The 23,865-nt window shown below is 36.1% G+C and overlaps 1 protein-coding gene across 2 annotated transcripts in view; it reads right to left on the bottom strand.

Moving 5' to 3' along the window:
• The window catches only part of LOC120420002 (b(0,+)-type amino acid transporter 1), a 72,643-nt gene that overhangs the window by 26,928 nt on the left and 21,850 nt on the right, over positions 1-23,865 (bottom strand). Inside the window, exon 1 of one of the 2 annotated variants that reach the window (XM_039582895.2) lies at positions 5,028-5,584. The exons of the other annotated variant lie outside the window; for it this stretch is intronic. Within the exon in view, the coding sequence (XP_039438829.1) occupies positions 5,028-5,121 (94 nt within the window). The 5' untranslated portion in view covers positions 5,122-5,584. Of the gene's footprint in view, positions 1-5,027; positions 5,585-23,865 lie in introns of those variants that run through there. 2 annotated transcript variants of the gene reach the window in all.

Here is a 23,865-nt window from a genome sequence, read left to right as displayed (position 1 = left end):
CTGCAAAAACAATGTTAGAAAAATACTTCTTCAAAAAATTAAGCTAATTAATAAAATTTTAAGATTAGTAAAAAATATTGATAAAATCAAGATTTGCTTAATTTACATTATTATACAATTGATTGCACAGCAAAAAAAAGTTGAATTTTGGAATGTTGAAAATTTGGTTGGTTGAATATTACTCATTTTTTGAGTAATATTAATCAAAAAATGTGTAAAAATGTGAACCTGATGAAAATTCATCAGAAACTGATGAATATTCACCAATTCCTGATGTAATATTACACATTTTTTTCGACACAAAATCTGTCACCATTTCCTGATGAATATTACCATAATTTTTTTTTCTGTGTGTATTAGCAGCAAAACGTTTTTTTTTTCTTTTGCAAAAAAAAGGAGAAAATCATGGAACCTCAAGACTCACAAGACATATTTCGTGAGCATAACGAAGCCCGATTTTGAAATTTTGTTTTTTTTGAAAAAATACAAAAATCAAAAACTGACGAATTTAATTTTATATGAAAAACACAAAAATATTTTTTAATTTTTTATATAAACTTTTTTTAAATCGGCCTTCGTCATGCACACGTGACTGGTTTAATGAGTCTTCACCAAAATTTTGAGCCTACACAGCAAAAAATCCGATGGTAAAATCGCATGCAAAAGCATGCACATCACCTTCGTCAAAATAAACACTAAATATTACACACTACATGTACAATTTTTGCAAACAAAAAAAAAGTTGCAACCGACGGGATTCAAACCCAGCACCAACAGTACGGACTGGCGCCTTAGCCCACTCGGCCATCAGATCGATGAAAAGTTGTAAGGATAAACGCATATATGAGCTTGACATTTCGGTCAAGTAGGTTTCCCATACTGATGGGCTACATATTTCAGGGTGTAAAATCACATTAAATTGCATAAAATAATGCAATATTTATTTTACACCCAGGCCTATTAGACGCAGCTGGATTACTACTTTTTTAGCTGTGTATTTGGTCAAAGCAGTGTTGAGATATCGTGGCACCCGATTTTTGAAACTGCTAACTTCAAATAGCTATATCTCGGCAAATATACAACCAAATGTGTTCAAATTTATTTTATTGATGGATAAAAATGTATATTTTAATGCCCTGAAAACAGTTTAAAAAAGTAAAAGCGTGTTCTCAAACCAACCTCTGAATTTTTTGCCGATTTACATGTATGTAACCCCTTAAAGGTGGCTATACTGCCCCAGATCGCATAAATGTCCCATATGCATTTTCATCACTTTTGAGTCAATTATGCAGTTTGGTTCAAAATTTTATGCTCTTTCAGGAAAGCCTAAAACATCCAGTACTTTGTACTAAAAATCGACCGACTTTTTGAATCTCATTGGGGCTTAAGTGTTAATGAATATAATAATGTTCACAAAACTGTTCGGATTTTCGACACTTCACGTTATGGCGGAAGCAAAATATTTTAAATCGAGATGACACATGAGATTTATACTTAGTAGATTGTGGTTCACCTTCCTCATAAAGAATATGTACGATTCAAAATATTATATCTGTGAAAATGTGTTTTGCCATAGTTCTCATAGTTCAAAAGTTCCCAAGTTTTTTCAGCACTCGTCGTATATATCAATTTTGGTTTACACAGTAAAAAAATAAGCGTAATGTTTAAATTTGGAAGGAGTTGATTAAAAAGGTTAAATATTACCATTTTTATGATGTAATAATATCTCAATTCAGACGGAAAATTACACATTTTTCTGACATAAAAGATTTACTGCACTGATTCCCAGATGTAGTATTACCATGATTTTTTATAGTGAACTTGAAACTTAAAAGTACTTTATGCAACAAGAATATCCGACGAGGCTCTGCTGAGTATGAAACTATAAGTGTTGAAAATTAAACCAACATGCGTCTACTTTAAAATGTGATTCCTTAAAAAAGACCATAAACTTTTTATGAAATTTGCAAATACCCTCAAATGCAAATTCACGCAGCATTTGTCTGGCAATTTTCTCCAAACACACACATTCGCTAATTAAATTGCTGTCCCTAATCAGTGCTGTTCCGCCAGCTGTGGGACTTTTGTCGGCTTCGTCTGGCAGCGTTCACAAAACAGACACCATCCCATCCACTGTAACAACGTTGTCGTAACCAGCATTGTTTGCTGTCGTCACTGCTTTTTTGGCGCTTGTTTGTGAGTCACTGAACTATAGGTACACATGCCAGAAGAAGCAAACGAACACCACGAATACGAATACGCGACCAGCAGTTGAGAAATTTGAACACGACCAGTCACGTAGCCCGACCTTAAGGTGCAAGGTGAGGATGCTAATTAAAGCGTGCCTCGGCTTTTCGCAGGAATTTCGCCCAAATTCCGTTTTCTTTATCGATTGACACATTTGTCTGTCTGTTCTTGGATGTTTTCCTGTCTATAGTGTTTGTATCAGTACGCTCCACAAACTGAATTATTTCATTAGGAGTGGGGAGCTGTTCGCAAAATTATGTCACCGACAAACTACGTCACGGAACTTCGTTACACACGATCTGCACGACACATCCCACACTTTCCGTTGCTGCTGCTGCTAGTCCCGAACCCGGCTTTCCAAAAAGAAATTCCGCTCGTGTTCGTGACACGCAAAATCACCACTTGTTTCCGTTCGTGCGGGCCGATTAGGGCCGATGGTTTCTTCACTAACATAAAACAAAAACCCTCCTCTTCCCGTAAGCATGTGGTTCACACGTCAATCATTTTTGTTCAGCATGATAGGATTCCCTCGTTGATTTCGATTCTTTGCGGCACGAATACTTGCAGCACCGCAGTTCAGAGCAGGTTCAACTTTGGCACATATATTTCATCACTTGCACCTATTTAAGGATGCGCGGCTGTGGTGGCGTGCTACACGACTTAGAACGTTTGCTTTTGCTTTCACGATGATGATTGATCACTGTTTTTTAAATGTTGATGCCTTTCACAAATGAGAATGATTTGTTCTGCAGGTCATTAATATGGAATATCTCCTTTGGTTATGCGTATTGAGTGCATTGAGAATCTGTAAACTATATTTTTAAACACTCTTTTTACTGGTTTACTTTCAAAACATATTTTGTTGGAGAAAGTTTTTTTTTTTTTTTTTTGAATAATTCATTTAACGTTGATAGTCATAAAGAGAGGAACGTATCTTCTTGTTATGGTCAACAGTTTTTTTTTCATTTCGGATTGTTTTTGGGTTCAGATGTTCCTTTCCATTCAGTAGTCGCGCTAGAAACCTTCTTGTAGCATTTGTTTTGTTTTATTTTAAATGGAGGCCGTGCCAGTTGTTTTCATAAACTGATTGAGCATTTGATTTAGAAATATTTTAAATATTTAACAAAATTGATCGCTTTACTAAATGTATGTATTCAATATTTTCTATAAATTTGGTGGATTTTTTGATTTATTAAAAAAACAAAACTATTTTTATAAAATAAAAAATCGGACCTAAAAATTTAGAATATATTTATATTTTTAAGATTTTTTGGATGTTTTACAAACTATTGGTGATTTTCTGATGTTTTACAAACTATTGGTGATAACTTCATTTTTTAAACGGCTGCTGCAACATTTTGAAACTTCAACTTCAATTTAATTATTTTTTCTTATTGGAAAGTCATTTTAGAGTTCAAAATCAGACATAAAAACACTTCTAGGTTGTTCTTATCATTTAAATAAATAAATACAAAATAAAATTTTGTAATCCTGCTTTTGTTATTTTGATAGTAAATTTAACGTAACTGAAACTAAAAGTTATTTTTAAAAACACATTAAACATTTGGAACTGTTTTGTAAAACGACTCGATATAGCCTGCTTTTCCTCATCTAAAATAACATAATCGTAAAGTATTTCTTATCGATTAGAAGACTGAAAAGTTCTACTTTTCAGCACTCAAATCGAATGAACGATAAGTTGACTTAAAAAATGGACGTTTGACTTTGACTCTTATTCAGATGGTGTTTTGGAACTTGTTGTTTGCTACTCGCTGCAAGACTTTATTTTTTCAGCACTTGTCGTATTTATCCAACTCGGTAAATTTCGTTTCGTAAATTAAAAAATCGTGCTGAAAAAATGTTCTTTTAGTAACTTGTGGCATAAACTACAATTTAAGTTTTTAGTTTGCTACGTGCCGTAAAAGTGATGTACTTTGTTATTCTAATCATGTTTGAAATATAAAAAAAAAAACAATCAGAAACGCTCAAATTTTTGGCATCAGTGTTGTTCGATTTGTTCAAAAAGCACTTAATTTTTTTTCTAATAATTTTGTCAGAATGTAATTGTAATTGTTTTAAACATTCTTTTTAATTTTAAAAATGAAATTGAAAGTTAGTTTAAATATGAGATAAAAAATCTGCTTTTTAATTGTGAGTTTGCTACATGATTTTAAGTCTTCTTATGATTTTTAAAAAACACTTTTTATCAAAATTAAAGCATTACTCGGATAGAAATCCTGTTAGCTAATCCGGTAAATCTATGTTTTTGAATTCGTAATCATTGAAATGTGTCCAAAATCATCAAAAATTTTTCGATTTCAATCAACAATGTTGACGATTTTGAAAAGATTTACATCAAAGTGAGAAAAATGTTGACGATTTTGGAAACATTTCAGTGTTTACGAATTCAAAAACATAGAGTAACCAGATATACTAACAAGATTTCTATCCATGTAAAGTTATTTAAATTAAATTTTTGGTGTCAGTTAAAGAATTCAACTGCACATGTATGAAATATGGACTTCAAGTCTTGAGTAGTCCAAGCTTTTTTAAACACATTTTTTTACTATTTATTTCTGTACTGTATATTAAGGATAAATGTAAAAATATGGCAGCTAAAAATCCATAATAACATGACGCAAATTCAAAATTTTTGAAAGATAAAATAAAGGTTTTCTGGTGTGGTAATTTTAATAACTTTTTATGAACATTTCAAACTTTTCTTAGGATGATCCCTCCAGAAAACGCTTTTAAACGCTTTCCCCTAAACTTTTCTTCACCTGCAAAGCTGTTATCGGAGTCTGAACTGTTTTTCCGACCGTCATTTCCCGCTGCTGCTACTGAAGAGAAAAACTGCGACAGTGTATCGCGCATGGCATGAGAGTTGCACGTGGTTGGCCGGGAGTTTGGGGGGATAGTCAGCTAAGCCGCTGCTGCTGCTGCTTGACTTGCTCTAGTTTGAGCGTGTGGTTGTATCCAGACGACCAAATCTTTTTTGATCAGTTCAGAACGAACTAACGAACAAGCAAAAACCTAAAACCACCCCGATCGTTTGCCGAACGCACCGTCACGCGGCGTTAGGTTGGACCGTAGCCAACACCACTTGGAACCGAACCCCCCCAAAAAAACGCGATCACTTTGTCGGCCTTCGGGTTAAATGCTACGAACTCTCGGACGGATGTGTATTGGTGAGACTAAACTGCTACTCCGGCGGCGAAGGGGCGATCCCGGAAACGACGCGCCGCGATTTTCGGTCTTAGCTCTTTCGGAAAGCAAAAGGAGGAGAAGGTTTCCTAGCGTGATGTGAACCGGTGAAGATTTGCGGATGTACTGAAAAGACTATTTTCTCGCCGGTCGGGCTTTTATACGAGAGAGGGCGCCGTCGTTGCCGTTCGGGGCGCGAAAATTTTGCGGGATTTGCGCGCGCAGCTCGCTCTGAAGTTCGGGCCCTGTTCGGGCCGCTTCCGTCATCCATCTCCCGGGCAGCAGTGTAAGAGGGGAAGACTCTGTGAGTGTGAGAATAATTTCTCAATAAACAGCGTCGCGAATCGAGAAACAACACAGTGGTGATCTATGATATTTCTCATAAACACAATATATATATTTTGAGGAATTCAGAATCCCTTCAAGTCGTGCAAACGTGGCATCGAGTGGAAGGTATGAATCGACCAACCTATAGGTCCTAGCGGTCTCTATTGCAAGATTCCTGTTCGGTTCTAAGAGTACATTGACTTGAATGGGAAGAACAACCAAACTTCTTTTGTCACCTAGGACCCTTTCACCCAGAGATTCTCATGGTCGATTTCTGGATTGCGAGTCCAACCGTCGACCAGCGAATCCACCGAAGCAGGTTTGGTCCAGTACTTTTGTACCTTTTGTACCTCTTTTGTACCTATACGAGAGGCAATCATGCTTACCACTACACCACTCCGGTATGCGTGAATCGAGCCCGACCTGTGTTTTAAATGTTATTTGTGGATTAATAATGATTTTTTTTAAAGATAACGATGAATTGGTGCGACTGGCCTTTGACAACATCCTCAAAATTGTGACGATTAGAACAAATCTGGAGGTAGATTTAGATTGAGCCGAGAACTTCCTTTGTATCCCGTAGTAAGCAAAATCCAAAAACTTCATCATCCCGGTACAAGAATCTAACTCACGATCTCTGGATTGGAAATTCAGTACACCGCTGGCCGGGACCAATCCCCTAATAGTGAGCATTTTTACTCTTTGAAGGGATTCTGAATTCCGGAAACAATATATTTCTAACAGAAATTCCAGGACTTCCCGGAAAAGGTGAAATATACTCAAAAACGATCTTATTTAAGAGACAGTATTTGTAGATTCTGCTCGGTTTGTTCTAGAGGTCGTATCGAGGTGCTCCGATTTGGATGAAACTTTCAGGGTTTGTTTGTCTATACATGAGATGAACTCATGCCAAACATGAGCCCTCTACGACAAAGGGAAGTGGGGTAAAACGGGCATTGAAGTTTGAGGTCCAAAAAACATGAAAAATCCTAAAATTGCTCGCATTTCCGTAAAACTTCATCAATTCCAACTCTCTTAGATGCATTCGAATGGTCTTTTGAAGCCCTTCAAAATGTGCTATAGATATCCAGGATTGGTTTGACTTTTTCTCATAGCTTTTGCAAATTACTGTTAAAAATTGATTTTTTTAAAACCTAAATATCTTTTTCCAACAGCCTCCAACACCCATACTCCCACAGGTCAAAAGTTAGGGAATTTCATGGGCTATAAGCCTACGGTCATAACTTTTTGGCCAATCGCAGTTTTTCTCATAGTTTGACGATTTTTCTATAACAAACATTTTACAACGTTGGTTTTTGCCCTGTAGGCCTCCATAGCGGCCCTTTTTGGTCTCAATTTTGACATATTCGGAATCCTCAGGAAATTTTACATAAGATTGAGATGTTGGAGTTATGAATTTGATAAAAAAAAATAATGAAATAAAACATTTATGAAAAAAAGTTTGATTTTTCATACCCTGTGTTCAATACGTCAAATGCTGTATCAAGTAGGCGAATACCTGTTTTACCCCTAATCCAACAAATTGTTAAAAAATATTTTAATTCATTCTAAATGGCATTTTTTCCAATCAAATTCAAAATTCCAACACCTCAATCTAATGTAAAATTTTCTGAGGATTCCGAATATGTCAAAATTGAGACCAAAAAGTGCCGCTATGGAGGCCTACAGGGCAAAAACCAACGTTGTAAAATGTTTGTTATAGAAAAATCGTAAAACTATGAGAAAAACTGCGATTGGCCAAAAAGTTATGACCGTAGGCTTATAGTCCATGAAATTCCCTAACTTTTGACCTATGGGAGTATGGGTGTTGGAGGCTGTTGGAAAAAGATATTAAGGTTTTAAAAAAATCCATTTTTAACAGTAATTTGCAAAAGCTATGAGAAAAAGTCAAACCAATCCTGGATGTCTATAGCACATTTTGAAGGGCTTCAAAAGACCATTCGAATGCATCTAAGAGAGTTGGAATTGATGAAGTTTTACGGAAATGCGAGCAATTTTAGGATTTTTCATGTTTTTTGGACCTCAAACTTCAATGCCCGTTTTACCCCACTTCCCTTTGTCGTAGAGGGCTCATATTTGGCATGAGTTCATCTCATGTATAGACAAACAAACCCTGAAAGTTTCATCCAAATCGGAGCACCTCGATACGACCTGTTTCACATCGGTGAAAAACTCGCTCTTAATATTTCTTTAAAAACGTTACATAATCCACCTGTAGATGGTTGGTACCTTCCTCGCATTCATAAAGTGAATATCCCAAGTAACATTTTTTTCCAAGAGTTCTACAAGAGCTCTTCAAGATAGCTACAGCATAGCAGTTTGGACCGCGGTAGGATAAAACTCTCTTCAAAACTTCTTCAGGAGTTTGGAAGAGTACTTGAAGAGAGTTTTATCCTACCGCGGTCCAAACTGCTATGCTGTAGCTATCTTGAAGAGCTCTTGTAGAACTCCTGGTAAAAATTGTTACTTGGGATACCACGCAGCCTCAAAAAAATGTATAAATAATACTTATTTTTATCAAAATATCTGAGATCTGACTTCAAAAAATGTTTATTAAAAACACTAAAGTACTTATAAGTTTTAATAGGAATGTCAGATCTTCAATCTTTTGGGCTTGTTGGGAAGGTCTTTTGATTACCTATCCAACGATGAGTCGCATGATAGATCCGGACAACCTTTTCATCGAAATATTTTAGATCCGGCCTCAAAAAAGTGTATAAATAACACTTAAGTGCTCATAACTTTTGACGAGGTTGTCAGATCTTCAATCTTTGGACGCGTTGGAAAGGTTTTTTAAATACCTTTCTAACAATGTATAGCATGACGGGTTTTCTTACAAAAACCACCCTTTTTTACAATATTTCAAACTCTAGCCAAATCGTTTTTTTAGCATAACTTTTGAAGTACTTTTCCAAACTTCATAATATTAACTAGGGTCATGTTAGACGCCAAGACGGATCGAATGACCAAAACGGTCCAAATCGGTGTGCATATTTTTCGGTGCACGGACTCACATCCAGACACACGCACAGATATTTGTTCAGAATTTGATTCTGAGTCGATAGGTATACGTGAAGGTGGGTCTACGAGGTCGAATAAAGAAGTTCATTTTTCGAGTAATTTTATAGCCTTTCCTCATTAAGGTGAGGAAGGCAAAAAGTGACAAGAGAAACATACTGGAGAAATCTTGTATAATTAAAATACAGTTATTTTTCTATTTTTCATTTAAAAAAATTAAGACGAAAGTTCCACTGAAAAATTCTCAAACAAGTTATCTCAAGATCTCATAAAGGTCTGAAATTTGTTTTAGATATTCTCAATGTCTCAATATAATTATTATTACTACCTATTAGACTTTGATGAAAAATATATTAATCCCGAATATTCCTCAAATATTCCAGATTAATCCACATTCTTTAGGAGTTACTCAAATAAAGGCATCCGAAATATAAAATGATTGCTAAAAAAACTCGTTATTCGAATAAAAATCTTAAATAAAATAAAAATAGGCAAAATATATATATAAAAAAAAAACAAAATATCACAGATTAAAGTGCGATTAATAACACGGCAAAGCCAATCCTCTGCAACGTCAGAGCACTGTCGGTCGCTTGAAAACTTTGATGAGCAAGATAGATACCCTGCACACATACAAAACCACGCATACTGAAAAGCCAAGAAAACGCGACCGAAAATAACCTGATGAAAACTTGGTCTGCGTCTGCGAACCCCCGTCTTGGTTAATCTCGAACTTTTCAATGAGCGCTCGGCGGAGGCGCATGGCGTCAAAATTGCGTTTAGATATTTCAGCGGAAACTGATTAACCCACACGCTGATTGAAAACAACACAAATTTTAATTAAATTTCCTGCAACATCTTAGCTTACCTAAAAACAGGTAAATTTTACACGTTTGATAGCAACATTCAAATTGAGTATGCTTGTCGTGCCCATGCCAGTTGAAACGATTTTACATAAATAGTTCAAAATGTTTAACCTTTCAACCCAAATTTCCCTCATTTTGACGTCACACAAAGCCGAGGGTGTGAATTATAATTGGAAGGTGTGCTCTCGCTATTTATGTTTACACACTGAAGGTGGTTAAAGAAGACAAAACAGAAGTGAACCACTTGTTAATGAACTTCGAAATGGGCTGCTAAAAATAGGCAAATTTATCGCTGAGAAAAATTTACTGCACTGAACCGAGATCTATCGACAGCACACAGCTGCAAAGATCAAACGCCGATAAAAACAGATTGCACTCAAAACGCGCGAATTATTGGAGGCACCTTGCCAATGAGATAAACAAACAGCTATTGGATGACGCCATAAATTGGCTCGTTATTTTTTAGAACTTCTTGCATCGAGAGGTGCTGATAAACACATCGATGGACCGTTTAAGGTGGGATACTCTATCATGTTTTTTTTTAAATTAAATTACCTTTATAATAGAACAGCATCAAAAAACACAAAAAAAAATGCTCGTTTGTATTTAGTTACGTTTCGGTAGATTTTGTTTACAACAACTTTTTTATCATTAAAACAATATTGGGACAACAAAACAACGTCCCACCTTGGGCAGTGCGACTGAGCGATTGCAGTTTTTTCACGGGACTCATACGTAAACCGTGGTGTCAGCTGACTACAATATTTACCGGTTGGCTGGCCATCAGCGCATTTTTTGTGTGTTTTTGATTTTTTAATTTTTTTTCAGCGAGTCATTTGTCACGCACGCATTTCGCCTGCGGCTGACGTGGTAAGATATTCGATAATACACAGCAACCTTCAAAATTTCAGTGCAAGATGGTTTCCTATGGATTTTCATGTATTTTGCTGATAACAACAATATGATGTAACAAAAATGAATCTTTGACGGGCATTGAAAAGCATTTGCCGGTAGGCGTACTCATCCCAAATCCCAAATATGAGCTTGCTCATGATTAGACGTAACAGAAGCTGGCGCTACGCCCTTGAATTTTAAATTTAATTATCCCGTAAAACTCACCCGAGATATTAACGTGAGGAAGGCTCAAACAACCTAAAATAACAATAACTTTTTAGAATTTTCGAAATAAAATCGAGTTTGGGCAACCATGAGGACTTCTGAAAAAAAAATCGAAAAATTTTCACAAAAAATCAAATTAGGTAGATTAACCCCGAAGCGGTAAACTTTATCAAAATTTCTGTAAAGTGCTTTCTGTTTTCAAATCCGATTTTGCATCTATCACAGCAAAAAATCCGATGGTAAAATCGCATGCAAACGCATGCACATCACCTTCGTCAAAATAAACACTAAATATTACACACTGCATGTTCATTTTTTGCAAACTCAAAAAAAAAAAAGTTTTAACCGACGGGATTCAAACCCAGCACCAACAGTAAGGACTGGCGCCTCAGCCCACTCGGCCATCAACCGATGAAATATGAAAAGGATAAATGCATATATGAGCTTGAGATTTCGGTCAAGTAGGTTTCCCATACTGATGGGCTACATATTCCAGGGTGTAAAATCACATAAAATTGCATAAAATATGTTTTGCTCTTTTTTGGTTCATAGTTTAAAATAAGTCTTGTTTCACTTAAAAAAAATCAAAATCATGTTTTCGAGATACCATTTTTTTAGGTTAAAATGTGCAATAAAAAGTGTTTATTTTTTAAGAGTGCATCTATCTTTCCCAAAGGAGAGGAGACATCAGAAATCCCTTTCTCAAGATCTAGATTTTAGAATATTTAGTTACTAATTTTGTATGGAAAGCAGAAAAAAATGAAGTAAAATGGCATCTTTGATCATAGGAAAAGCCCAAAAAAGGTGATTCCTGAGAGAATTGCTAAATTGATTTTTCCCGTTTTTTTTCATTTTCCACTTGTGTTCGCGTGACGCCTTAAAATCCAGATTTTTAATTCAAATCTTATCTTGATGATTTACTTCTATCATTTTTTTCAGATATAGACTCTTTGGGTTTGGATGTTTTCCCAGGAATCGAAGATAACATTTCAAACAATTTGAAAAGAGAGCGTTTTATAGTAACTTTTTGAGCAAATTTTCTCATATTGAGGGGCTACATATCATAAATGGGTCTAATATTACATACAGGTTGTTTTACACTCAAGCCTTTTACATGCAGCTAGAATACTACTATTTATTTGCTGTATAAAGCATCTGACCTGCTCGAAATAAATCGCTAAAATGGCCAATTTGCTCAAGCGTCGTTTAAAAAAATGTGTTTTTCATAATTTTTTTGAAATCAGATTTCAGAAAATTTAACTGAATATAGTAATGCGAGTTTTATGCGACCATTCAACTTTAAAATGAATTACGAAAAAAAAAATTTGAACCAATCTATTACCATTTACCATATCATTTTATTCGCAATAAAATCACTGTTCAGCAAAATATGAATACAGATTGACAATTTCGTGAAAATCAAATCGCACATGAATCGAAGCGACAAATTAAGTACCGCCAGGAAAAAAAGAAAATAATTTTGTCAAACTCATGGCAACAGGTGCGTGGGTGATTGAATGTTTGGTTATGCACCCCCACTCTGAATTATCATAAAACAACACGATTTGTTTTTTTTTTCCTATGAAAATCACAGCAGCATGAGCGCATTTGATATTTCACTTTTAAGTGATCTATCATGTATCTATCTCAATATCTTGAATGAATAAATCTGCGGTTCCATGCTTTTGAAGAAGCCTTATTCACTAAATAAAGACGAAACTTTGAGAAGCTCAGACAAAGATTCCACCACGGAAAATCTCCTCCAAGAATCTGCAAAAGCTTTTAGATTACAAGCAGATTTACTTGTACAGTGCAAAGACGATGCCATGACATCAGCTCGAGAAAACAATTCATGCAAAAGTGTCCAAAACGCCTCAAGATTTTTGATGCTTTTTTTGGTCACCGAATCTGAAATTCTAATTCCTGCATCCGGTCAATGTCGGAGTAGATTTCGAGGTTCAATAAGGTCGGATCAAATTAACATAAAGAAAGAATAAACTTCTTCAGTGACGTTTGACATTGAGTCCAGCTCGTTGAGTCGCCCGTCGAAGTGCGGCACTCAACTCAGCATGTGCTTTTTTATGGGTGGCGCACCCGAAAAAGGACACTCCTCAACTTATAGAGCAGAAAGCTCGTTCGAGCTGAGAAGCCAAAGAAACTGCTGCGCAGATTGCGTAGGAGGAGCACATTAGTGACAATAAGTGGCATCTGGAAGGCACTTGCACGCGTAACTTTGGTATGTTGCTGTTTTCTTGTGGTTTTGATAGGGCGAAATTATTGGGCAAATGAAGATAAACTATTGCTCCGAAGAGAGCACGTACTGGGTTCTTAGTATTATTTCAAGGTTGAGTGGTGATGTTTTAGCAACTTGATATATTTGTGGTTTTATTTATTTATTTGTAACCTTTGCTGTAAAAATTATAATTATTGAAAAAAAAAACTGTTTTGATGTTTCATATTTTGATTTCATATTGCCAAAATTATATCCAAACTTTTTTTTAAACTGATTGTATGCGAAAAGCACTCATAACAACAATCACTCAAGTTCTCAAAGTCGAACCTCAACAACACCTCGGGCACAACGTAACCAAAACGAACGGGTTTGACGTGATGACAGGTGCTGCCAAAGTGATCCGATGAAAACGCCAATCAAACCCCCTGCGATAAAGGTACCCGCGGACAATTTTCCGCCCGATTTCCCCAGGCAGCGAAAATCGTTTAGTCCTACCGGCAGGAAAGCTTTCAAGTGAAAGTTTATCCCTTCCCCCTCACAACAGCAAACGTGTCACAATCGATTCAAAGCCAATCAGATAGAAATTGTGCCCGGGTTGATATCCTTTCGCCGGTCATTAATTGTGAAGGCGAACAAGAAACGAACGGACAAATTGATACCACGCTACCATACAAAAGGGCGGCAAATTTCAATTCGTAACGGTTTGACCTTTTTGACTTTTAGGATCATCGTTCTGAATAGAAAAAGAAAAAAAAATGCGAAAGACTCATCACTTCTGCAAATGGATTGGATTCGAACAAAAATAACCTCCGGTGGACTCCTCGATTGAGTTGGGGGCTCTCTATGAAAGTAAATAAAAAGGAAAAAGGTCGATACAATCGGAGGAACTAATTAAGTGCTTCGTGCCATCATCAATGAAGAGCAAGAGCGATAAGAAAATTGTAAGTCGCGGCTAAGGCTTCCATTCACGTCGTCGTTCTCTTTATCACGTCCGTCGGACGCGATGAATCTTCGCAGAAGCGATCGAGCGTCACAACGTGTAATAAAGACTGGATTCAATCCAATGAAACGATGTTACAGCAGATTAGATGGATATCATTGGCTTTGGAAAGCAAATCAGAGAAAAAACTCATTAAGCTATTTCAAATTAAAATTTCATAAAACTTCGTTTTCTTTTGATTAATAGCTGTCCTTATAAAAATGGCATACATTCTGCATAAATTCCATTTTAATATTGATTTTATCATTTCTAAAGAGATTGTGTTTTTTTTTTCTTATACTTTGGTCCTTGATCTACACAGAACAAAAAAGATCGAGTTGCAAAAACTTACTACGAAATTCAACAAATTTCTACGTGGTTCTTAATTTTCACATCGCAAAAAAAGATATTCAATAATCTATATCTTGGGATGGGTGATCGATATGTTGTCTTTAGCGAAGTTTTAGTTGGTGAGAAGGAGAATTAAAAAAAGGGTGACACCCTAAAAAACTATTTGTTTGGTTTACATTTTAACTAAACGTTAATTTCGCAAAAATCCATTTATTTTTAAATATTTAATTTTTTATATTTTTATATGTTTATAGAGATCAACATACGCAACATTCAATACCACTGAAAACCATGGATAAGAAAAATTACACGGAATTATGATACGTAATTTGAAAAATTCGTGACAACTTCATAATATGTAAAATACGCACAAAAAAAATCTATGATTCATTTTTTTTTTCAACTTCAATTCGGTTTTATTGGTGAATAATCCACGGCGTGTTTTCTAGAACAAACTTTTCAGGAAAAAATAGTCATCGCTACTTTAAAATGTGTCTTATTGAAAATTTTCTCAGCTTTCCAATGCTTCTAAGAGCGAAATGTTTCATCGGAAAATTTCTGTGATATCACTATTTTAAGTTTTTTGATTTTAAATACCTTTATTATTTATTGGTAACATTATACTAACAGTTCAGAAAACATATCAAATGATGTGTTTCATGTGTCATTAACTCATCAAAATGTGCAAAATAAGACAAGAAACAACTTTGTAGAAGGTTGCAAACCACTAAACATTTTGAAAATGAAGTTTTAACCGAATTTTTTGAATATATGGGATTATTCAGAAATTAAAATCATAAAACATTGTAAAAATATATTTTTTTACACAAGGAAAATGCTGAACAAATTGTTTTTTGATGTAAATGTAATGCGCTATGAAATTTTCTAATCATTTGAATATTAATATTTTCAAAATTAAAAAATATTCCTAATATTTCAACAGGACTTTATTATTTGTTTGTTGCTCTCTTGAAATATTTGGCTTGATTTAAAGATAGGAAAATGTTTTCATTCGAATGATTGCTAAATTTCCAATAGATTTATTTTCTAATGTTGTTTTTAAAGGTGAAATAAACAAAAAATAGCTTAAGCTTTTTGGGTGTTTCTGAAACCAGAATATTTAAAAACACCCAAAAAGCAAATTTGTTTATTTTAATTTTTGTTTATTGCAACTTAAGATTTTAGAACATAAAAAATAAGACCAATAGTTGCAGAGATATCATCAATTAAAAAATAAGATTTTTTTTTTAAATCATTTCTTTTAATTTAAATTTATTGCATTGCAATGCTCTCAGCAGCTTATTCATCTGTTTCAAAGTCCAAAAATGAAAATTTTAGAAATTTCTCTTAGCTATTGGTAAGAAATGTTTTCAGAAATAAACAAACATGAACGTTACTTTTTTCCTTTTTCGAAAATGGTTGGCCATTCTACCTAGCCATCAACGCTTTCTACGAGAAAAATTAACAAAAACACAATTTTAGCCTTGGATCGGATTTTAAACAGAACAATTCAGGGTAAATTTTTTAATGCAATTTTAAAACTCAAATATCTCAAAAAACGCACTCAATGGGAAAGATTCACTAAAAAACTTTGAAAAAACTCAAAGGCCAATTTTCATCAAACTTGAAATATCGTCTTTAAAAATTTCAAAGTTTTTTGAAAAAGTGTATGTAACCTCGAAAATTGTCCAGCACCATCTTTTTTTTCTATATATTTTTGCCCACTGAAATCAAACTTGCCTAGAGATTTAAATCACATCTTAAAATATTGAACTTTGACCATGTTTCGAACTACCATCTTCTCTATAAGTAATAAAAAGATTGCAATTTTTTTAGATAAAGTAAATAATCTATTTTAAAGATAAGTAATTAGTTATTTTTGTAATGTAAAAATAATTACTTATCTTATAGGAAAAAAAATAAGAATAGGCAAAATATAGAAAAAAAGTTACTGACGTATATTGAAAAAAAAAACAAAACAGATAAAAGATAATATTTGGAGTGCGTAGAATAGATCTAATACATTAAAAAACTGCACAGGATAAAAACATTTAAAAATGCAAACAAAAAAGGGGAATAACTTAAAACAATTGAAGTCAAGTAGAGCACAAGATGCTCAGAATGATCGCCTAATCACAAGCAAATTCAAAATAAAAAATATGTTGGCAATAGAGGGCCACACATTTTTAAGTTTTCAAAAAAATAAAACTGCTCAACTCGAACCTTTTCCCGTAAAGTTTCACAAAAGTCTACCATCAACGAGAAAGCCTGCAAAAGGCACCAACCCCAACACATTTTGCATTAATGAACCCCACTGGAAGTAATCCACGCCTCGTATTCAAACAAATTTATTAGCTCTGACGCAAATAGTCTCCCCCCTTAGGGTCAGCTCGCGAAGCCCCCAAAAGGACCCTCACCCTGCTCGGCGGCAGCACCAAGGACGATAACGTTCAACCTTCACATTGCCCTTACGCCGCAGATATTGCGCCGAGAACTTTTGGAGCACGAGCGAAAGCTGCGAAAAGCTTTCCCCACCCCACCCCGTCGCCAACTCCAGCCCAGACGTCTCGGCCCCACCACACGGGTTTCGCTTTTTTCCCGTTTCCGGCAAATCACGAAAATTTTCCCACGCGTTTTCTGCGAAAGCAGGAGCCACGTGGCCGTGGGAACTCCAAGTCTGGCGATAAAAAATGTGCTTCTACCAGGAGCCAAGGCTTTCCGGCGATGTTTTAGAAATCCCTCCAAAAAACAAGAATTGTACGTATAGATGTGTGAGTGCGTTTGTGCAAGCGTGTGTGTTTGTGTTATGCTGGAAAACTTGGCCGTAATTTATGCGGAATTCCATTCCACCCGAGCAGCATAAAAGACAGGAAGGACGAACGCACTCGAACGCCGGCACTTTATCAAGCGGAGGGTTGCCGGCCTGCTCGACGAAAAGGGTCCTCGCAGAACGTCTACAAGTGTGTGTGTGTGTAGAGGTATATGTTTTGGAGAACGAACGCATGCGCCTGGTGTCCTGGTTGTCATGGTCCTGGCGTTCTTTTGAAGGGCGAATCGGCGAAAGTAATGCCGCATCTCTCCGGCAGATACGAACTTTCAAAACAACGTTCAGCAAATAGGAGGTAGATTAGGGCGCGTATGAAGTGTCATTCTAGAATGACGTGCTTCGCCTACCAGGGCAAGATAATGCGCGGCTCAATTAACACTTATTGGGGATTTCAGAAAGGAACCAGAATCACAATAACAAAAATCTTGCTTGCTTTATCGAAACTCCAGTCAGTTGTAAGATTTTATTGCAAAAATATGACAGAAATTTACTTTTGATTTTCAACACAAACCCTAAAAGAGCACTCAGCTATCAAACTCTAATCTTAGAAATATGTACCCTCCCTGTAAAGGCTTATGAATTGATCTCAGTTAAAAGGTTCTCAAAATCTCTGAATTGTAAAGGTAACATCCTGGAGCAGAACTGTTACATTCCAATAAACACTAAATGAATCGAATTGAAAAAAAAAAATCAACATAAAGCATAAAAATTCTATCGTTTTTAGGTGCAGTACATTACATGGACAACATCTAATATAACCTCCACATACACACCACTGAAATAATTCTGCTTCAGATCGATCGTTTCACCTGATGCCCAACAGCATAAAAACATGGCATGCAGGCCCAGCTGGGCAGAGTTTCAATGTCGTAATTGAATAACAATATCCGTCTGCGTGGACTGAACAAACAAAGAAACAGTCAACAAAGTAAGTCAGTCTTCTTCGTACCGATATGGTGGGTGGGTGCTGGTTTGGAATTGGAGCTGTGCGCTATTTTTAGCTCGATGGAAGTACACACAGAGTACAGGTCTGGGAAGCTGACTGTAACTGTGTGGAGTGTGTTGTTTACATACACACACATACATTCGGACTCTTCGGAGCAGAACGCATTTGATTGAATATACGATATGATTTAATGGATAGCCAATTTGATTTTGCTAACGCATCGAAAATGAAGAATGTTTGTTTGTTTGTTTGTGTGGTGTCAAAGTCAACCAAAAAGAAGTCATATCGACGTCGTCGTGCTATCTTGTCGCACCCGCCATTTCGACGTTCCGAGAAAAACGCGTTTTAATGTTTGACCTTGAGTAAACAAAAACGAAAGCACGCAATGTAAACAATAACAAACACGTTTTGTTTGGCTGACCATTCTGTGCATTGTCCTGAAGTTTGGTTGAAGTTGGTTGCTGGAGTCCCGAGTTATAATTACAAATGTTTACGGTTGTCTAGCTTGTACGTGCGTCAAACGCGTTCTGACCTGAAATCCCTTTGGCCAGTTGTCGCACTTACATCAATTTTCAGGGAGTGACAAGATAGCACGACAAGATTAAAACTACTTTCATATGAAAAGTGACAAAAATTTTCGGAGCTTTTTTGGTTTTCATTGAATATCTCAGGATTGAAATCGAATTTTGGGGATCTGTGAAGGTCAAAAGATGAGGCATTGTGAGCTAGACAAAATGGCGTTCTTAACTCAATTTGGCCCAAAATGCACGTACGACAAGTTAGCACGACGGCGACGATATCAGATCGTCGACAGTGGGAATTTAACAAATGTTAGCCATTCATTTTTTTTTTTTTATTATTATTATAGAGACTTTACACCATTGTGCATTCATCTCTTCAAGGTGGATAGTGAAAGAGGAAATATTACAGAGTTTAAAATCACTTCAATAATTATTACCATGCCTTTTTTCTAACGATTTCTCTCTATGTTTCAAATATTTAGCAGAATATTTAAAGAATGAATTATCAAGTTCTTCAAGTTTATCTTCGTCCTCTTCTTCCAGGGATTTAGAAGTTATCTCACAACACTTTTTCTTATAATATTTTGCTTTTATGACATCTTCATCTTCTTCATCTGTTTCTTCTGCAGCCATCTCTCTTCGTTTTTTTGTTAGTTCGTCTTCCGCGTCCAAATATGCCTGTAAGCGATTTCGGCGGCGGGTGTGCTTAGAAAGCACGGTCTCGAATCCATCGTTGTCTTCTTCGTCGATTTCACTTGTTTCCATTGCATTTTGTTCTGGTTTACTATTGTTGCTTTTACTGCTGCTGCTGCTTGGCTCGGGTTCAATCGGTTGTGTACTGCTTTTTTGGTTAACCTTTTTACTCGAATCCGCACATTTTTTGTTCTTTGCTTTGAGTTTGCAAAGCGATTTTTTGCCTACAATCGTCACTGCTGCAGCAGCATTGTTTACAGTGATTAATTTCGGCGTTGGCTGTTTCAGCAACATCCGCAGGGTCCGAACTCCATTTGGGATCCCTGGGAAGAAGTTAATCCAGCGGTCGTTGGTGATGGTCAAAACTTCGCCGTATTTACTCATCACTTTGACTACGTCATCATTGCTTATGCCTAGAGGTAGGTCAAGCACACGAACTTCCGTAGCGTTGTTGTCCAGGTAAATCGGGATTTTGCAACCCTGATATACCAGAGGTTTGTCGATGATGGACGAGGCCATTGCTGAGTCGGCGAACTGCAACACGGCTATTTTTCTTCTATTGCATAATTGCAATGCTCGCAAGTTTTCTTGGTTTACTTGAAGGTCTGCGAGAATTTTTTTTACAAGCTTTGGGCTTGGTTGGTTTTGGAGTTGACAAAAATCCAGAACCACACTGTTTTTGTCTACGGTGCACATTTTAAAAAAAGCGGCGACGCGCACACAAACTGCGGACTGGCGTTGAGAATGCGACTTGTAAGGTCGGCGGTTACTTTGCAACTGAGCCATTCATTTAAAAATATAATGAATTCAAGTTTGTTGCAAAATTTGTTGCTACAGTTTTGCTTCTATCAAAAATTTCATAATATCAATTAGTCTAAGAAAAAAATCTAAAGATGTACGTCTTTCTTCGATCTGTGATATAGAAGCTGAAAATTAGAGATAAACAGCATCTTACGAAAACAGCAAGATTTGAAAAAAAAAAGTTGTGCAATTCGGCTCAAACTTGGAGCGAAGGTTCACGGGTCGAAATATTTAACGGTACACATCAACCATCGCTTTTGCACCCAGATTTCTGTTACAGACATTTTAGTATCTTCAAAAATACGGGAACTATCGATATGATTTTTTTTATTTATCCCCTATATTACAGTCTTCAAAGTTATTTACAATACAGTTTGACCATTTTGACAATCAGATTCTTTCAGGATTGGGTCCGTAAGTTTGACAAATTTGGAATAAGAAGACAACAACTTCTTCGGTTGCTGTGCACCCTTAAACCCGTTTTTTTGCCATTAGGGGGACCAACGCCATGCTATTATGATTCGAAAAATGATCAAATTCATTTTTTTTTTCAAACACCACATTTTCAACAAAAAAATCATAACTCCACACCATTTCAACGAATGTTAGCTCTCTTGAACGCAAATGAAAAGTGATTGTTTGGCTTTTAGAGAAAATTATGTAGTAATAACGTATAGATAAAAATCAAAAATCTAGCCAAATATTTGAAATAGTTCTATAAAAACTTTAAATGCGGTTTTGGATGTCTCGGTACACTAGAATTTCCATTAAGATTCAAAATAGTTTTAAAAAGTCAAAGTAGTTATGTCACAGACATAACCGGAATGGCGTAGACTACGTAAAGTTTTGATATGTGGACAGAGTTTTCCATTTCTTAATTTTGATGAATTAGCTAGACACTTGAAATACATTAACGGAATAAGATTGTGAATGCGAGATGGACCCCCCGACACCTAGTACATTCAATTGGACCGTGTACGTACCGGTTGTTGAAACGGAATTTTTAAACGATTCGAATTGAATTCCGATAAAGTTGACTATTACTAGAAAGAGATGGCAAATCTAATGCGAACAAAACCGCAGCTACCATGTAAACATACTTTGAATGTGTTGATAAATCTTTGACTAGACAACATCGAATCAAGGAAGGAAAGAAAAGAACGAAAAACGATTTTTTCGCGAACCGAATGAATGTTTGGTAGCAGAATGAGGGGGAGGGAGAGGGGTTGGGGGTGAGAGCAGCCTCAGAAAGCTGTGCATTCCGTCGCCCCCGAAGACCAAAATTTGTTCCTGAAATTTAAATTCAAATTAGTTTGCTGCCTCGTCCCGGGTGGGACGAGGGCAACTCTTTCAACGCTTTAGAATTGGATGAGACGTAAATCTTTCAGAAGTTGAGCTAGTTGGATGTCCTGATTATTTCACAACCAAGGCTTGACCCACGAGAGGCTTTTCGGCGGAAGGCGGAAGGCAGCAGGCGCGCGCATCATCTTGTTGATGCCTCGTCCCGGGTGGGACGAGGGATGGGGATTGAGGCACCTCCGAACCACAGCAACCACGAAAGATCCAAACGGGCCGGCCATCGAGAGGCAACTGGCTGAAGGTGACGACGAGAAGGCGATGCGCACTTCTTTTCCAGTTCTGGTCCCTCTCTCCTGCTGCTGCTGCTCTGGGCCGAGCTTTCCTGCTGCTGCTGCTACTGCTGCCGGTCCGACGTCTGAGACGTGAATGATGGAATGGGCTCTGGCGCGCGTTCTTATGTATGATTTAGGCCCGCTACTTCCCCTCCTTTTTCGCGACCGACACTCGGTCGCGTTGCTCGGATGATTTTCCCCTCAAAATAGGTACCGTAAACTGGGGTGACTTTGATAGCCCGGGGTGACATTGATAGAAATTTGATTTGGCCACTAATTTTGATACATCCAATGTAACAGTCAGATTTTTGCATATATGTTCGATAATAAGCTATCCCTTAATGCCTACATACTCAAAATTTAAAAAAATGTTTAGATATTAATTTGACAAGCATTTGAAAAACCTATCAAAGTCACCCCGGGCTATCAAAGTCACCCCAGTTTACGGTACTTGACATTCCCGTCCGTGAGTGGGAAGCGCTCATTTTGCTTGCACAATCTCTGCATTTCAAAAACATTTTAAAACATTCAATTGTTTCAATAGTTAAACTATTTTGCCAACAATGAAAGTTTTATAGCAAATTGCTGAATAATTTTCGAATCGAATGGCACATAAATCGTGTCGATTCGATTAGAGGGAAGGAAGATATAAGCGTTTGACGGATGACGCAGTAATCCAGGGCCTTCGGTCCGGGTTTTTTGGAATAACACCCCAGTACCTTCGACAAAGACGTAAGTCTACGTCAATATATATTTTTTTAATGTTATTGAAAAATGACAAAATATTTCATTCATTTATTTGTATGTACATTTAATGTCTTCAAAATATTATTTCAAATGAACAGAAATTTTTCCAATGGTTCAGTTTATAATACTCTCTGAGATTTCGGCAATCCGATTTTATATTATTCTGGCTGAAACTTTGATGATGCCTTTCAGATGCCCAAAGAAGTCATATGTTATCATTAGTTTGTCTATATCATTTTCATACAAATTTGGCAATTGTCCATACAAAATGGCATGTGGAAATTCAAAAATCTGTTTGTTTTTAAGGAATTTGATTTAGTGACTTCACTGAAAAAGTGATATGCGTATTTTTTTACTTTTTAAATCACTTAAAAAATGTTTTTTTAAACACTATTTTTTTTAATGTGATTTAAACACAAGAAAAGGCAACATATATATTTTTAAGTAAAATCAAATTGGCAGTCAAAAAATACTTTAGGTAAATGTTGTCCACAGAAAAAAAATTATGGTAATATTACATCTGGGAAAGGAGTACATCTTTTATGTCAGAAAAATGTGTAATTTTACCACTTTTCTGTTGTAATGTCGCTTTTTCAGTCTAAATTGAGGTAAAATTACATCATAAAAGAGGTAATATTCAACCTTCCAAAATTACACCTTCCAAATTTACACAATTTTTTACTGTGTTCAATTTGTGAAGTTTTGCCCAAAGAAGCGGTGAATTCGTGCGATTGTAAATTTATTTTGTCAAATTGTTCACATAAAATTTTAAATTTTTACACGGATTTCGGGTTTCGGAATATTTAGTCTTAGTGTTTGTTAAATTCTGTCAAAATTTACAAATGACCAGTAAATAAAGAGTAAAAATAATATCAATGCTAAAATAAATTGGAAAACAAAATAGTGCTATTCAAAAACTATTTCTTATATATCTATTAATTTGAGATGCTCCTTATTATGTCCATTTAAAATAGTTTCACAGCTGCCTCTACATGTTGAAATTAGTTATTCTACACTGTTTATTTTAACTTAAAGTAGCGCATTTTATTATTTTCTGTTAAATACTACACTTAAAAAAAACAAACTTTAACGACCCCCGGGTCTTTTGTGGTCTCTGTTGCAATTTTCTGCTCATTTCTAGGCGTCCGAAGGTTATGTGTGGTGAGTCACTCAAAACCTCTTTTACGCTAATGAACCGACGTTTTACTTCCCCATCCGATAGAAGGCGTGATCAGGCATAACTCGTCTCGAAAAATGCCACCGGGTCCAACTGGGATTGAACCCAGGCCATACTGGGGTGAGAGGCTACCACGCTAACCACAGCGCCACCGGAC

Source organism: Culex pipiens, chromosome 3, assembly GCF_016801865.2.
Source record: "Culex pipiens pallens isolate TS chromosome 3, TS_CPP_V2, whole genome shotgun sequence".
NCBI classification, from domain to species: domain Eukaryota; kingdom Metazoa; phylum Arthropoda; class Insecta; order Diptera; family Culicidae; genus Culex; species Culex pipiens.
Note: the sequence above shows the minus strand (reverse complement) of the source record. Positions and strands in the feature narration are given on the sequence as shown.